The sequence below is a fragment of the Gigantopelta aegis genome, chromosome 11 (genome assembly GCF_016097555.1).
Source record: "Gigantopelta aegis isolate Gae_Host chromosome 11, Gae_host_genome, whole genome shotgun sequence".
NCBI lineage: Eukaryota > Metazoa > Mollusca > Gastropoda > Neomphalida > Peltospiridae > Gigantopelta > Gigantopelta aegis.
In genome coordinates this window covers 23,684,175-23,701,108 of record NC_054709.1, presented here as the reverse complement: position 1 = coordinate 23,701,108, position 16,934 = coordinate 23,684,175, and the positions used below count along the sequence as shown (strand labels likewise).

Below are 16,934 nucleotides of genomic sequence, written 5' to 3'. Positions count from 1 at the left end.
TATTAGCACATACCACAGTCTTTGGTTTACCAGTTTTGCACTGGCTGGAATGAGAAATAGCCTAATAGACCCACCGATGGGAATCACACTAATGTCGATAATGCAACTGTCGTGATTTGGCAAATTATATTGTTTAATGACTACACTATCACGACTAAAACAAGGAACTGTCATCCACATAACGGCATAATTTAAAAAACAAAACCGTATATTTTTGGGCGTTTTGTAAATATAACGATATACATAAGTTAAAAAATTTGAAAATGTATCAACATATTATAAAAAAGCTAACCACAACCCTAACCTTAATTAATCCTAAATTCCGGCCTGGAAATATCATTGTTATTGACAACCATAGACAAACATTGGCGCAAATGGAAATTACACATACCATCTTTGTTGACTTCTTGAGACATAGCGGGTGGTTTTACGGGATACTTTTTCTTCTTGGAATCAGGCTTCATATCTGTGAGAACATAACAAGAGATTAACATTGATTACATTTAACAGAGTTTGAAAAACGGTAATCGCCCATGCGGCAGAGCCGTAATTGGTATCACTTGGCAGGTACGACGGAAGCAAGTACACATTGGTGTATGTTTGGGGGGGGGGGGGGGGGGGGGGGGGGGGGGGGGGGGCTCTGAGATCGAGGGCTCAAAGCAAAGTTTCGTGGTTCGGAGTATGCTCTCCCGTAAAAGTTAAAAAAATAGATGACCTGAAATGCAATTTACTGCATTCTACACGTTAATTGACCTCTGTCTGAAGATTTACCACCAGTAATATTTTTTATTCAGAATTATTGAGGGGAATAGAGTCCTCACCCACCCCCACACCCAGCCCCATTGCTCCGCCGTGCCTGCTTGGGCTGGAAAATTCTCATGGTGTTTGTGAATAGCCCTATGTCTATAATTAATGCATTAATGTGATAGATGTTTCTGACGAGTAGCTGTTTGGTGTATATCACACCATAAACATAATAAATCGAAGTTAAATTCGTGTACAATATTTGGGGTAGGGGAAACAAAGCGTATCGTGAGGCTCAAGTCACATCAGGGTCGCAGCTAGAAGCTGCCTTTTTACCTTTCCCAAAGGAAGCAGAGATAGTGTGACACATGAAAACAAACACCAAACAAGATATTTGCGTCAGTTCCATCATCTAAACTGGAGGTACAATTACAGTTAACATTTTCCCATACAATCGATTAAGGCTTTTTTTAATCGATTATCGCATCGGTAAAGCCAAACCAATCAATGTTCCATTATAATCGATAATTGGAACATCAATAAGTAGTGAAGTTGTGAAAACTCACCTGTGGAACCATAGTCGAGATCTGCGTGCTCGTTATCAAACTCTCGCCACTGCTCCGGGAGTTCTTGGGGCTCCATCACGGAATCCACGGGCTTTTCTTCACTAAGCCCGGCTATAGGTTGTAGAACTAACACTGTAACTAACAGTAAAACGCTGAGGAAAAAAAAGTATTGTTTAACGACTAATCACTAGAGCATATTGATTTATTAATCTTCGACTATTGGATGTCAAACTTTTGGTTATTCTGATATAATATAGTCTTAGTAGTCAAAGCCACTACATTGTTTTTTCATTAGTAGTAAAGGATATTTTGTATGTACGAGAAATACACCAAAAGGGCGGATCGATCTTAGACCAGCCGCTCATCAAGCGAACGCTTTAGCATTTGGCTACGTCCCGCCCCATGCTGGGAACGACAAAGCAAGTAATATTCGTAATAACAACAAACTAACAAGCAAGCAAACAAACAAGCACGCACGAACACACACACTTTCTATACATAGAAAAAAAGTTATTATTTTTTCTTGTGAAAGAAAAAGATTATACCTTCAGTTACATGCCCACAAAAATTACATCCAAATAATTTCAATTACTATTGGTTATATCATATTAATGCGAAATCTAATTATAGTGACGTCAAAGTTTGAATTTGAAATGAATGTCCCTTGTGACAAAGAACTGTTGTCGTTTTAATGCATACGCATTGAACTCGAGGAAACCACTGTTTGCGCCGAGTGCAAACATATTACAGTTTTAACATTCTTCAATTCATTAGGATTACCGGTCTCGGTGGTGTCGTAGTTAAGCCATCGAACACAAGGCTGGTAGATACTGGGTTCGCAGCCCGGTACCGGCTCCCACCCAGAGCGAGTTTAACGACTCAATGGGTAGATGTAAGACCATTACATTGACTTGTTTCTCACTAACCACTAATAAACTAACCAATAACAACTAATTATTAACCAACTGTCCATGACAGATAGCCCAGATAGCTGAGTTGTGTGCCCAGGACAATACACAAATAAGTATAAATTAACGAATGAATGGATGAGTTAATTATAGAGAGACTATATATATATATAAATTACGACCTACGGTACCTGTACATGGCTGCGGTCATGTTCAACAATTGCAATATGTTACCCTGGTGATGTAACAGTACAATGATTTTACGTCACCATTCTGAAGACGTCATCACACATTAGAAACAAAGTCGGGACTTCTCGGTATCGAACATAAGGCTGGTAGATACTGGGTTCGTAGCCCGGTACCGGCTCCCACCCAGAGCTTAACGACTCAATGGGTAGATTTAAGACCAGTACACTGACTTCTTTCTCACTAACCACTAACGAGAAGTTTGTTTTGTTTAACGACACCGCTAGAGCACACTGATTAATTAATCATCGGCTATTGGATGTCAAACATATTGTTATTCTGACTCGTAGTCATCAGAGGAAACCCGCTACATTTTTCCTAATGCAGCAAAGGATCTTTTATGTGCACTTTCCCACAGACAGGAAAGCACACACCGAAGGGAAAAACCCCAATCAGATGAATGGGTCCACCGAGGTGGTTCGATCCTGCGATGCAAGCACCTCAAGCGAGCAGTCAACCGACCGAGCTAAATCTCAACCAACCACTAACAAAGTAACCAATAACAACTAATTACTAACCCACTGTCCATGACAGCCAGCCCAGATAGCGGAGTTGTGTGCCCAGGACAGTACACAAATAAGTATAAATGAATGAATGAATTAATGAATTAATTAATTAATTAATTAATTATACAGCTATTATATATATGTGGCATTGATTAATGTGTAGTTATACATCACTAATACATGCAACAATATATTTAATAATAATCTGTAATAATAATAGTTGCTATATATTATTATATTTAATAAATTACGACCTACTGTACCTGTACATGGCTGCGGTCATGTTCAACAATTGCATTATGTTACCCTGGTGATGTAACAGTACAATGACTTTACGTCACCATTCGGAAGACGTCATCAAACATTAGAAACAAAGTCGGGACTTCTCGGATCTTTTCGCCACAAAATTATGCTAATGTGTTAAAGGTATAAAAAAGATGGAGTCTCGTCTTGAGGTTTTGTAGGCAGTTTGTTTTTCTTGTCAATCACTGCACATCTGTTTGATCCAATAGTGCAACAGAAGGCTGTAGACTAATTAACTACGATCTGGATTTGTTTGCTGCTACAAAGTCTGTATCTACTCATTCTGTAGAGCCGATTTAAGGATCCGAGGGGCCTGCAACACAAATAAAAAACGGGTCCACCTTCCCAGGATATATATTTTACAACCCCCTCGGAGAGAGGGGAAAAATGACCTAGGGAAAATAAATGTACACATCACCGCGGGGCCCGTAGCACGTGCTACATGTGCTATTAGGATAAACCGGCTCTGCTTAATATATAAAATGCCATGTCTGTAAGTGTTAACACGGGTGCTAAATTGTTTAGTAGTTTGTCCTCTATGTTGCATGTTTCACAGTAAATCACAAAACAAACGTAGTTACAATCCAGATTGTGCTTAATATAATATACTTTATTTTTATTTTTTATTATTGCCCCAGATCAATGTGACACTGTCAGTGATGGGGAGCCTTGAATCATTGACCTTTTTTTGATAGAATGGAAATACAGGAAAGAAAAAATGAGTACAGTTAATTTATTTGTTTGCTTGTGATTTTATGAGTGGTTGTGATTCAGTGGGATGGACCAAATGGCTGCGCCCGTTATATGTAATAGTCGTCACATTTTCACCGTTTTATTAATTAAATATACCAATATACTTGTTGATATTAAGCAATAATGCGCATTAGGTATCGTTTTTGTGCTCACTACCTGTTCACAAGATGTCAAGACACTATCTCTCACATGTTTTGCGTAGAGATCCCTTAAACGTGTTTGTGCTCACTACCTGTTCACAAGATGTCAAGACACTATCTCTCACATGTTTCGCGTAGAGAAACGTGTTTGTGCTCACTACCTGTTCACAAGATGTCAAGACACTATCTCTCACATGTTTCGCGTAGAGAAACCTTCAACGTGTTTGTGCTCACTACCTGTTCACAAGATGTCAAGACACTATCTCTCACATGTTTCGCGTAGAGATCCCTTAAACGTGTTTGTGCTCACTACCTGTTCACAAGATGTCAAGACACTATCTCTCACATGTTTCGCGTAGAGAAACCTTCAACGTGTTTGTGCGCACTACCTGTTCACAAGATGTCAAGACACTATCTCTCACATGTTTCGCGTATAGATCCCTTAAACGTGTTTGTGCTCACTGTTCACAAGATGTCAAGACACTATCTCTCACATGTTTCGCGTAGAGATCCCTTAAACGTGTTTGTGCTCACTACCTGTTCACAAGATGTCAAGACACTATCTCTCACATGTTTCGCGTAGAGAAACCTTCAACGTGTTTGTGCTCACTACCTGTTCACAAGATGTCAAGACACTATCTCTCACATGTTTCGCGTAGAGAAACCTTCAACGTTTTTGTGCTCACTACCTGTTCACAAGATGTCAAGACACTATCTCTCACATGTTTCGCGTAGAGAAAAGTTAAAAGGTTTTTGTGCTCACTACCTGTTCACAAGATGTCAAGACACTATCTCTCACATGTTTCGCGTAGAGAAATCTTCAACGTGTTTGTGTTCACTACCTGTTCACAAGATGTCAAGACACTATCTCTCACATGTTTCGCGTAGAGATCCCTTAATCTATTTACCGCCTGTGTTAGCCTAAGTGGCTATTTATGTATGTGCAGAGCAGCACATGTCCGCCGTCACACAAAGAGACAAACTATTATGTCGCAGAGCGTTTCCCTCCACAGCTTTTGTTTTGTTTTTTTTGTTAATAAAGTATTTAATTTCACATTTGAGGGTTGCTTATCATCGTCACCAAAGTACAATACATTAACCAGTGGTAAAGTGCTTGCTTGATGCGCGGTCAGTTTGGATCGATCCCCGTCAGTGGGCCCATTGGGCTATTTCTCGCACCAGCCAGTGCACCACGACTGGTACATCAAAGGCCGTGGTATGTACTACCTTGTCTATGGGATAGCGACACTACAGAATTGACGTATGCATTCATAATCATAAAACAAGACAGAGAGATACTAGCGATCAAAAAATATTTTTGTGAACGAGGAACTGGGATATCATCACGTGGGTTTAGTACTAGGAAATGCGCTGACTGTAAGATATGTATGACGTATAAATATAAGTGAAAGACAATATTCATTTATCGCCAAAACTAGGACATAGCTAAATATGCACACGCAAACACATTTACATAACCAGATACATATACAGGCTTGCATGAACGCACAAACATATATGCATGCATCCATCCATCCATCCATGCATCCATCCGAGGCAGGATGTAGCCAAGTGGTAAATAGCTCGCCTGATGCGTGGTTTGTCTAGGATCGATCCCAGTCAGTGAACCCATTGGAGTATTTATCGTTCCAGCCAGTGCGCCACAAGGGTATATCAAAGACCGTAGTATGTGCTATCCAGTCTGTGGGATGGTGCATAAACAAAATCCCTTGCTACTAATGGAACAATATAGCATTTTTCCTCTCTAAAACTCGTACGTACCAACCCACCCACCTTCATCCATATATGCATACCTATATCCATGCATGCATGCATATATACATAGATAGTAGACACACACACATACATGTACATACAAAGTACCTATATATTTACACAGCATATTTCGTACTATTTCCTATGAAATGTCATTCATGAATCACTGCTTGGAATAGGAAAACTCAATAGCTTCACCAAGAGGATTGACGCTTCATTGTAGTCCATTTCAAACGAACGGATTACAACCGAGCAAAACTTCCACTCTATTTGGCACGCAGTTTCAAAATGTCCACATGCCTTTAAATTGCGTAACCAGAGCCCCACGACTGGTATATCAAAGGTTTTTGCATGTGCCGTCCTTTCTGTGGAAAAGTGCATAAAAAGACCCTTTTCTGCTAATGGACAAATGTGACAGGTTTCCTCTCAAGACTACCTGTCAGAATTACCAATTGTTTGACATCCAATATCCTATGATTAATTAATTAATGTGCTATAGAGGTGTCAAAAAACAATTTGAACAATTTAAGCAAATGTAACAATTGGGACATCTCGGGCAGTTGTGACATTTTGGCCTTCAACAACCCTTGCTGCAATATAAAATACATTAAAGATTATTTAAGAAGAGTTAATCATGACAAATAGTGTTCGACCCAACAGCCTGTCACAATACAGCAAATGTATGTCATGAAAAGGGTATCACCCCTTGTAAAACCAGGATCTGCATGTGTAACATACTGACATGTCTCTGCGTAATAGAAAAACCTTGAAACATTCCAACATCATTTCTTGCAGCGACATAAATGGAATTTTCGACATGCATTAACGGCCTACGGACAAATTGTCCACACTAACTTCTGGCTCACCTGGGGCAGGATCTGCCTGATTGTTTGTTTGTTTCCTGTTTCAACCAGTGGTCCACGCCTGGACATCAAAGGAAAAGTATAACGGTTTCGTCTTAGGTTATATGACCAAATGACTGACATCAAACAGCCGATGATGATTAATAAATCAATGTGCTTTAATGGTGTCATTGAACAAAACAAACTTTAACTTTCTGGCTCTGTGGTACTCCAACGCAAGGCATGTGTCGATTTAGTTAGTAATGACAATTGTGGTAAACTGCATTTTCCTGCATGTTGTATTACGGATAAACGCAATTTCAGTGCTCTGAGGATGCTGGTCTGGTTAAAGCACAGAAATCTATATTAAGTATTGCCTCCCCAGTGGCCCAGTATGTTTTCTTGCTCCAACCAATGAACAAAAACATTTTTTTACAGCAGTCAAATGAGCATGGACAATGAAAGACATCTGCCAGGTCCTAGACTTCAAGACATCACATGGCGTCAATAGCAAACCATGGGTATAAAAATATTCAATTTCACAGATGTTGGTGCTATAGCCAGAACCACGAAAACTGTCCATTGTGTGTATTTGGATCTTAGAATGTCCTCCAATGACAGCATCACCTACTTAAAGCAAAATGTGTCTGTATTTGACAAGAAATATAATAAAGCCTGAAACAGTTTACAATAGCAGCAAATTCAGTATCTCATAACTATGTTTAAAAAGTATAAGAAAAACTTCGAATTATGAATGATTTTGAATTAATGCACTAGTACACTTTTGCCAACCTCGATAAACGTGTTTTTGTATCACCTGTCAACACGTGTCTGTCACCGCTGTAATGATTAACCTTGTATATCAACTTAAACAAGTTTACATACAAGCTCCAATACATACCTTATTGGTAATTTATGAATCCATAAATGAAATAAATGTTTTTATCTGTTACGGTAAACATCCTAGCATACTTTGAATTTCCCTCCAAGTGACACAACGCAATATGGCTGCCCAGACTTTGAAGCTTACACTTATAGCATGGCCTATTTATATTTTTGTTTTAGCTATAGTCTGTTTCAAAATTATCATTGATTGTCCTACATGTCTAACGAACACTATTTGTGCGTGCTCATTTACACAGTTAATAACAGACAACTTTTGTTGAATAATGATCAAAATTTTTTACATTGGCTTGGCTTTGTTTATATATATATAGTCATTTTGTGTTGTCCAAACTAAGAAGCTTGGAACACCATTTATATTTATATCGTTTGCATAATCTATCTTTTTCTGAAACAGACTATAACAGGAAGTGTTTGTTGTTTAGAACTTAAAATGTCGGATCCATTATTTGTTGTTGTTTCTGTAAACATTAGCGACAAAAGTGGTTGATTTAATGTTTGCTGCGCAGACGTATGTGCCGTTATGCAGGCCAGTAAATATAGGGGGTTACACTAAAAATGCGCTCATTACTTGAGTTTAAAATAATAATAATAATAATAACTTTCAGTAGTAACACGTTTATTGTTCCATTGTACTGTGGCGATGAAACAAATATTTTTAAAGAAAGATTTTAACTTTAAAATATAGCACAAATGCTTAGGTGTGCAGACTTAGGTGCCACCAGTGTACATTGTTTGGCTTTAAATGTAAGAAAACGCGGGGGGGGGGGGGGGGGGGGGGGGGGGGGGGGGGGGGGAACTTGAATTTCACTGAGAAAATATATCATTATGCAAACATATCATTTATTGATGTAAATATTTCCATAATTTCAAAGTGTGTGTACCACAGGTATTCGAAACAATAACGTCAGATATGTTATAGTAACGTTATATAATACTATTTATATATGTCCGACGCCATATAACCGTAAATAAAATGTGTTGAGTGCGTCGCTAAATAAAACATGTCCTTCCTTCCTTTATATATGTAACTATAGTCTATAGTATTTGTATTAGGGGTTTCTATTTGGGGGTACCTGTGGTGTGTACTTACACACTGAAAACATGTGCTTATAAATAAAACTGGGATAAATTTCCGTTTGATTGACTGTTTTTACCACAGGTACCCCTAAACAGAAACCCCTAGTACGTGTACTATTGTTACATATATAAAGAGTACATTGTAGGCCTGTTATATAACGTAACTAGAACACATTCGACGTTGTTGGTAGGAGATAGGCTACCTGTGGTTTGTGTACTGATAGTCTCGTGTTTATGCGCATTACAATCTGTGTGTATTGTGTACTGATAGTCTCATGTTTATGCGCATTACAATCTGTGTGTCGTGTTTATGGCATTACAATCTGTGTGTATTGTGTACTGATAGTCTCGTGTTTATGGCATTACAATCTGTGTGTATTGTGTACTGATAGTCTCGTGTTTATGCGCATTACAATCTGTGTGTATTGTGTACTGATAGTCTCGTGTTTATGCGCATTACAATCTGTGTGTATTGTGTACTGATAGTCTCGTGTTTATGCGCATTACAATCTGTGTGTATTGTGTACTGATAGTCTCGTGTTTATGCGCATTACAATCTGTGTGTATTGTGTACTGATAGTCTCGTGTTTATGCGCATTACAATCTGTGTGTATTGTGTACTGATAGTCTCGTGTTTATGCGCATTACAATCTGTGTGTATTGTGTACTGATAGTCTCGTGTTTATGCGCATTACAATCTGTGTGTATTGTGTACTGATAGTCTCGTGTTTATGCGCATTACAATCTGTGTGTATTGTGTACTGATAGTCTCGTGTTTATGCGCATTACAATCTGTGTGTATTGTGTACTGATAGTCTCGTGTTTATGCGCATTACAATCTGTGTGTATTGTGTACTGATAGTCTCGTGTTTATGCGCATTACAATCTGTGTGTATTGTGTACTGATAGTCTCGTGTTTATGCGCATTACAATCTGTGTGTATTGTGTACTGATAGTCTCGTGTTTATGCGCATTACAATCTGTGTGTATTGTGTACTGATAGTCTCGTGTTTATGCGCATTACAATCTGTGTGTATTGTGTACTGATAGTCTCGTGTTTATGCGCATTACAATCTGTGTGTATTGTGTACTGATAGTCTCGTGTTTATGCGCATTACAATCTGTGTGTATTGTGTACTGATAGTCTCGTGTTTATGCGCATTACAATCTGTGTGTATTGTGTACTGATAGTCTCGTGTTTATGCGCATTACAATCTGTGTGTATTGTGTACTGATAGTCTCGTGTTTATGCGCATTACAATCTGTGTGTATTGTGTACTGATAGTCTCGTGTTTATGCGCATTACAATCTGTGTGTATTGTGTACTGATAGTCTCGTGTTTATGCGCATTACAATCTGTGTGTATTGTGTACTGATAGTCTCGTGTTTATGCGCATTACAATCTGTGTGTATTGTGTACTGATAGTCTCGTGTTTATGCGCATTACAATCTGTGTGTATTGTGTACTGATAGTCTCGTGTTTATGCGCATTACAATCTGTGTGTATTGTGTACTGATAGTCTCGTGTTTATGCGCATTACAATCTGTGTGTATTGTGTACTGATAGTCTCGTGTTTATGCGCATTACAATCTGTGTGTATTGTGTACTGATAGTCTCGTGTTTATGCGCATTACAATCTGTGTGTATTGTGTACTGATAGTCTCGTGTTTATGCGCATTACAATCTGTGTGTATTGTGTACTGATAGTCTCGTGTTTATGCGCATTACAATCTGTGTGTATTGTGTACTGATAGTCTCGTGTTTATGCGCATTACAATCTGTGTGTATTGTGTACTGATAGTCTCGTGTTTATGCGCATTACAATCTGTGTGTATTGTGTACTGATAGTCTCGTGTTTATGCGCATTACAATCTGTGTGTATTGTGTACTGATAGTCTCGTGTTTATGCGCATTACAATCTGTGTGTATTGTGTACTGATAGTCTCGTGTTTATGCGCATTACAATCTGTGTGTATTGTGTACTGATAGTCTCGTGTTTATGCGCATTACAATCTGTGTGTATTGTGTACTGATAGTCTCGTGTTTATGCGCATTACAATCTGTGTGTATTGTGTACTGATAGTCTCGTGTTTATGCGCATTACAATCTGTGTGTATTGTGTACTGATAGTCTCGTGTTTATGCGCATTACAATCTGTGTGTATTGTGTACTGATAGTCTCGTGTTTATGCGCATTACAATCTGTGTGTATTGTGTACTGATAGTCTCGTGTTTATGCGCATTACAATCTGTGTGTATTGTGTACTGATAGTCTCGTGTTTATGCGCATTACAATCTGTGTGTATTGTGTACTGATAGTCTCGTGTTTATGCGCATTACAATCTGTGTATTGTGTACTGATAGTCTCGTGTTTATGCGCATTACAATCTGTGTGTATTGTGTACTGATAGTCTCGTGTTTATGCGCATTACAATCTGTGTGTATTGTGTACTGATAGTCTCGTGTTTATGCGCATTACAATCTGTGTGTATTGTGTACTGATAGTCTCGTGTTTATGCGCATTATTACAATCTGTGTGTATTGTGTACTGATAGTCTCGTGTTTATGCGCATTACAATCTGTGTGTATTGTGTACTGATAGTCTCGTGTTTATGCGCATTACAATCTGTGTGTATTGTGTACTGATAGTCTCGTGTTTATGCGCATTACAATCTGTGTGTATTGTGTACTGATAGTCTCATGTTTATGCGCATTACAATCTGTGTGTCGTGTTTATGGCATTACAATCTGTGTGTATTGTGTACTGATAGTCTCGTGTTTATGCGCATTACAATCTGTGTGTATTGTGTACTGATAGTCTCGTGTTTATGCGCATTACAATCTGTGTGTATTGTGTACTGATAGTCTCGTGTTTATGCGCATTACAATCTGTGTGTATTGTGTACTGATAGTCTCGTGTTTATGCGCATTACAATCTGTGTGTATTGTGTACTGATAGTCTCGTGTTTATGCGCATTACAATCTGTGTGTATTGTGTACTGATAGTCTCGTGTTTATGCGCATTACAATCTGTGTGTATTGTGTACTGATAGTCTCGTGTTTATGCGCATTACAATCTGTTGTGTATTGTGTACTGATAGTCTCGTGTTTATGCGCATTACAATCTGTGTGTATTGTGTACTGATAGTCTCGTGTTTATGCGCATTACAATCTGTGTGTATTGTGTACTGATAGTCTCGTGTTTATGCGCATTACAATCTGTGTGTATTGTGTACTGATAGTCTCGTGTTTATGCGCATTACAATCTGTGTGTATTGTGTACTGATAGTCTCGTGTTTATGCGCATTACAATCTGTGTGTATTGTGTACTGATAGTCTCGTGTTTATGCGCATTACAATCTGTGTGTATTGTGTACTGATAGTCTCGTGTTTATGCGCATTACAATCTGTGTGTATTGTGTACTGATAGTCTCGTGTTTATGCGCATTACAATCTGTGTGTATTGTGTACTGATAGTCTCGTGTTTATGCGCATTACAATCTGTGTGTATTGTGTACTGATAGTCTCGTGTTTATGCGCATTACAATCTGTGTGTATTGTGTACTGATAGTCTCGTGTTTATGCGCATTACAATCTGTGTGTATTGTGTACTGATAGTCTCGTGTTTATGCGCATTACAATCTGTGTGTATTGTGTACTGATAGTCTCGTGTTTATGCGCATTACAATCTGTGTGTATTGTGTACTGATAGTCTCGTGTTTATGCGCATTACAATCTGTGTGTATTGTGTACTGATAGTCTCGTGTTTATGCGCATTACAATCTGTGTGTATTGTGTACTGATAGTCTCGTGTTTATGCGCATTACAATCTGTGTGTATTGTGTACTGATAGTCTCGTGTTTATGCGCATTACAATCTGTGTGTATTGTGTACTGATAGTCTCGTGTTTATGCGCATTACAATCTGTGTGTATTGTGTACTGATAGTCTCGTGTTTATGCGCATTACAATCTGTGTGTATTGTGTACTGATAGTCTCGTGTTTATGCGCATTACAATCTGTGTGTATTGTGTACTGATAGTCTCGTGTTTATGCGCATTACAATCTGTGTGTATTGTGTACTGATAGTCTCGTGTTTATGCGCATTACAATCTGTGTGTATTGTGTACTGATAGTCTCGTGTTTATGCGCATTACAATCTGTGTGTCGTGTGTATTGTGTACTGATAGTCTCGTGTTTATGCGCATTACAATCTGTGTGTATTGTGTACTGATAGTCTCATGTTTATGCGCATTACAATCTGTGTGTCGTGTTTATGGCATTACAATCTGTGTGTATTGTGTACTGATAGTCTCGTGTTTATGCGCATTACAATCTGTGTGTATTGTGTACTGATAGTCTCGTGTTTATGCGCATTACAATCTGTGTGTATTGTGTACTGATAGTCTCGTGTTTATGCGCATTACAATCTGTGTGTATTGTGTACTGATAGTCTCGTGTTTATGCGCATTACAATCTGTGTGTATTGTGTACTGATAGTCTCGTGTTTATGCGCATTACAATCTGTGTGTATTGTGTACTGATAGTCTCGTGTTTATGCGCATTACAATCTGTGTGTATTGTGTACTGATAGTCTCGTGTTTATGCGCATTACAATCTGTGTGTATTGTGTACTGATAGTCTCGTGTTTATGCGCATTACAATCTGTGTGTATTGTGTACTGATAGTCTCGTGTTTATGCGCATTACAATCTGTGTGTATTGTGTACTGATAGTCTCGTGTTTATGCGCATTACAATCTGTGTGTATTGTGTACTGATAGTCTCGTGTTTATGCGCATTACAATCTGTGTGTATTGTGTACTGATAGTCTCGTGTTTATGCGCATTACAATCTGTGTGTATTGTGTACTGATAGTCTCGTGTTTATGCGCATTACAATCTGTGTGTATTGTGTACTGATAGTCTCGTGTTTATGCGCATTACAATCTGTGTGTATTGTGTACTGATAGTCTCGTGTTTATGCGCATTACAATCTGTGTGTATTGTGTACTGATAGTCTCGTGTTTATGCGCATTACAATCTGTGTGTATTGTGTACTGATAGTCTCGTGTTTATGCGCATTACAATCTGTGTGTATTGTGTACTGATAGTCTCGTGTTTATGCGCATTACAATCTGTGTGTATTGTGTACTGATAGTCTCGTGTTTATGCGCATTACAATCTGTGTGTATTGTGTACTGATAGTCTCGTGTTTATGCGCATTACAATCTGTGTGTATTGTGTACTGATAGTCTCGTGTTTATGCGCATTACAATCTGTGTGTATTGTGTACTGATAGTCTCGTGTTTATGCGCATTACAATCTGTGTGTATTGTGTACTGATAGTCTCGTGTTTATGCGCATTACAATCTGTGTGTATTGTGTACTGATAGTCTCGTGTTTATGCGCATTACAATCTGTGTGTATTGTGTACTGATAGTCTCATGTTTATGCGCATTACAATCTGTGTGTCGTGTTTATGGCATTACAATCTGTGTGTATTGTGTACTGATAGTCTCGTGTTTATGCGCATTACAATCTGTGTGTATTGTGTACTGATAGTCTCGTGTTTATGCGCATTACAATCTGTGTGTATTGTGTACTGATAGTCTCGTGTTTATGCGCATTACAATCTGTGTGTATTGTGTACTGATAGTCTCGTGTTTATGCGCATTACAATCTGTGTGTATTGTGTACTGATAGTCTCATGTTTATGCGCATTACAATCTGTGTGTCGTGTTTATGGCATTACAATCTGTGTGTATTGTGTACTGATAGTCTCGTGTTTATGCGCATTACAATCTGTGTGTATTGTGTACTGATAGTCTCGTGTTTATGCGCATTACAATCTGTGTGTATTGTGTACTGATAGTCTCGTGTTTATGCGCATTACAATCTGTGTGTATTGTGTACTGATAGTCTCGTGTTTATGCGCATTACAATCTGTGTGTATTGTGTACTGATAGTCTCGTGTTTATGCGCATTACAATCTGTGTGTATTGTGTACTGATAGTCTCATGTTTATGCGCATTACAATCTGTGTGTCGTGTTTATGGCATTACAATCTGTGTGTATTGTGTACTGATAGTCTCGTGTTTATGCGCATTACAATCTGTGTGTATTGTGTACTGATAGTCTCGTGTTTATGCGCATTACAATCTGTGTGTATTGTGTACTGATAGTCTCGTGTTTATGCGCATTACAATCTGTGTGTATTGTGTACTGATAGTCTCGTGTTTATGCGCATTACAATCTGTGTGTATTGTGTACTGATAGTCTCGTGTTTATGCGCATTACAATCTGTGTGTATTGTGTATGGCATACAATCTGTGTGTATTGTGTACTGATAGTCTCGTGTTTATGCGCATTACAATCTGTGTGTATTGTGTACTGATAGTCTCGTGTTTATGCGCATTACAATCTGTGTGTATTGTGTACTGATAGTCTCGTGTTTATGCGCATTACAATCTGTGTGTATTGTGTACTGATAGTCTCGTGTTTATGCGCATTACAATCTGTGTGTATTGTGTACTGATAGTCTCGTGTTTATGCGCATTACAATCTGTGTGTATTGTGTACTGATAGTCTCGTGTTTATGCGCATTACAATCTGTGTGTATTGTGTACTGATAGTCTCGTGTTTATGCGCATTACAATCTGTGTGTATTGTGTACTGATAGTCTCGTGTTTATGCGCATTACAATCTGTGTGTATTGTGTACTGATAGTCTCGTGTTTATGCGCATTACAATCTGTGTGTATTGTGTACTGATAGTCTCGTGTTTATGCGCATTACAATCTGTGTGTATTGTGTACTGATAGTCTCGTGTTTATGCGCATTACAATCTGTGTGTATTGTGTACTGATAGTCTCGTGTTTATGCGCATTACAATCTGTGTGTATTGTGTACTGATAGTCTCGTGTTTATGCGCATTACAATCTGTGTGTATTGTGTACTGATAGTCTCGTGTTTATGCGCATTACAATCTGTGTGTATTGTGTACTGATAGTCTCGTGTTTATGCGCATTACAATCTGTGTGTCGTGTTTATGGCATTACAATCTGATTGTGTCGTGTTTATGGCATTACAATCTGTGTGTATTGTGTACTGATAGTCTCGTGTTTATGCGCATTACAATCTGTGTGTATTGTGTACTGATAGTCTCGTGTTTATGCGCATTACAATCTGTGTGTATTGTGTACTGATAGTCTCGTGTTTATGCGCATTACAATCTGTGTGTATTGTGTACTGATAGTCTCGTGTTTATGCGCATTACAATCTGTGTGTATTGTGTACTGATAGTCTCGTGTTTATGCGCATTACAATCTGTGTGTATTGTGTACTGATAGTCTCGTGTTTATGCGCATTACAATCTGTGTGTATTGTGTACTGATAGTCTCGTGTTTATGCGCATTACAATCTGTGTGTATTGTGTACTGATAGTCTCGTGTTTATGCGCATTACAATCTGTGTGTATTGTGTACTGATAGTCTCGTGTTTATGCGCATTACAATCTGTGTGTATTGTGTACTGATAGTCTCGTGTTTATGCGCATTACAATCTGTGTGTATTGTGTACTGATAGTCTCGTGTTTATGCGCATTACAATCTGTGTGTATTGTGTACTGATAGTCTCGTGTTTATGCGCATTACAATCTGTGTGTATTGTGTACTGATAGTCTCGTGTTTATGCGCATTACAATCTGTGTGTATTGTGTACTGATAGTCTCGTGTTTATGCGCATTACAATCTGTGTGTATTGTGTACTGATAGTCTCGTGTTTATGCGCATTACAATCTGTGTGTATTGTGTACTGATAGTCTCGTGTTTATGCGCATTACAATCTGTGTGTATTGTGTACTGATAGTCTCGTGTTTATGCGCATTACAATCTGTGTGTATTGTGTACTGATAGTCTCGTGTTTATGCGCATTACAATCTGTGTGTATTGTGTACTGATAGTCTCGTGTTTATGCGCATTACAATCTGTGTGTATTGTGTACTGATAGTCTCGTGTTTATGCGCATTACAATCTGTGTGTATTGTGTACTGATAGTCTCGTGTTTATGCGCATTACAATCTGTGTGTATTGTGTACTGATAGTCTCGTGTTTATGCGCATTACAATCTGTGTGTATTGTGTACTGATAGTCTCGTGTTTATGCGCATTAC

The 16,934-nt window shown here is 38.5% G+C and overlaps 1 protein-coding gene across 1 annotated transcript; it reads right to left on the bottom strand.

Moving 5' to 3' along the window:
* Positions 1–305: 305 nt before the first annotated feature.
* LOC121385098 lies at positions 306–2,589 on the bottom strand. The gene is made up of 3 exons (XM_041515634.1): positions 2,410–2,589; positions 1,311–1,462; positions 306–466 (listed from the first exon to the last, which is right to left on the bottom strand). The coding sequence occupies exons 1-3, from the start codon at positions 2,427–2,429 to the stop codon at positions 306–308; spliced, it is 333 nt and encodes a 110-aa protein (XP_041371568.1). The 5' UTR covers positions 2,430–2,589.
* Between the last annotated feature and the right edge of the window lie 14,345 nt (positions 2,590–16,934).

Coding starts and splice junctions, on each gene's coding strand:
- LOC121385098 (XM_041515634.1), bottom strand. CDS start 2,429: ATGACCGCAGCCATGTACAG. Junction 1,463..2,409: donor ATGACCGCAGCCATGTACAG/GTACCGTAGGTC, acceptor TTTTTTCCTCAG/CGTTTTACTGTTAGTTACAG. Junction 467..1,310: donor TCTCGACTATGGTTCCACAG/GTGAGTTTTCAC, acceptor ATGTTCTCACAG/ATATGAAGCCTGATTCCAAG.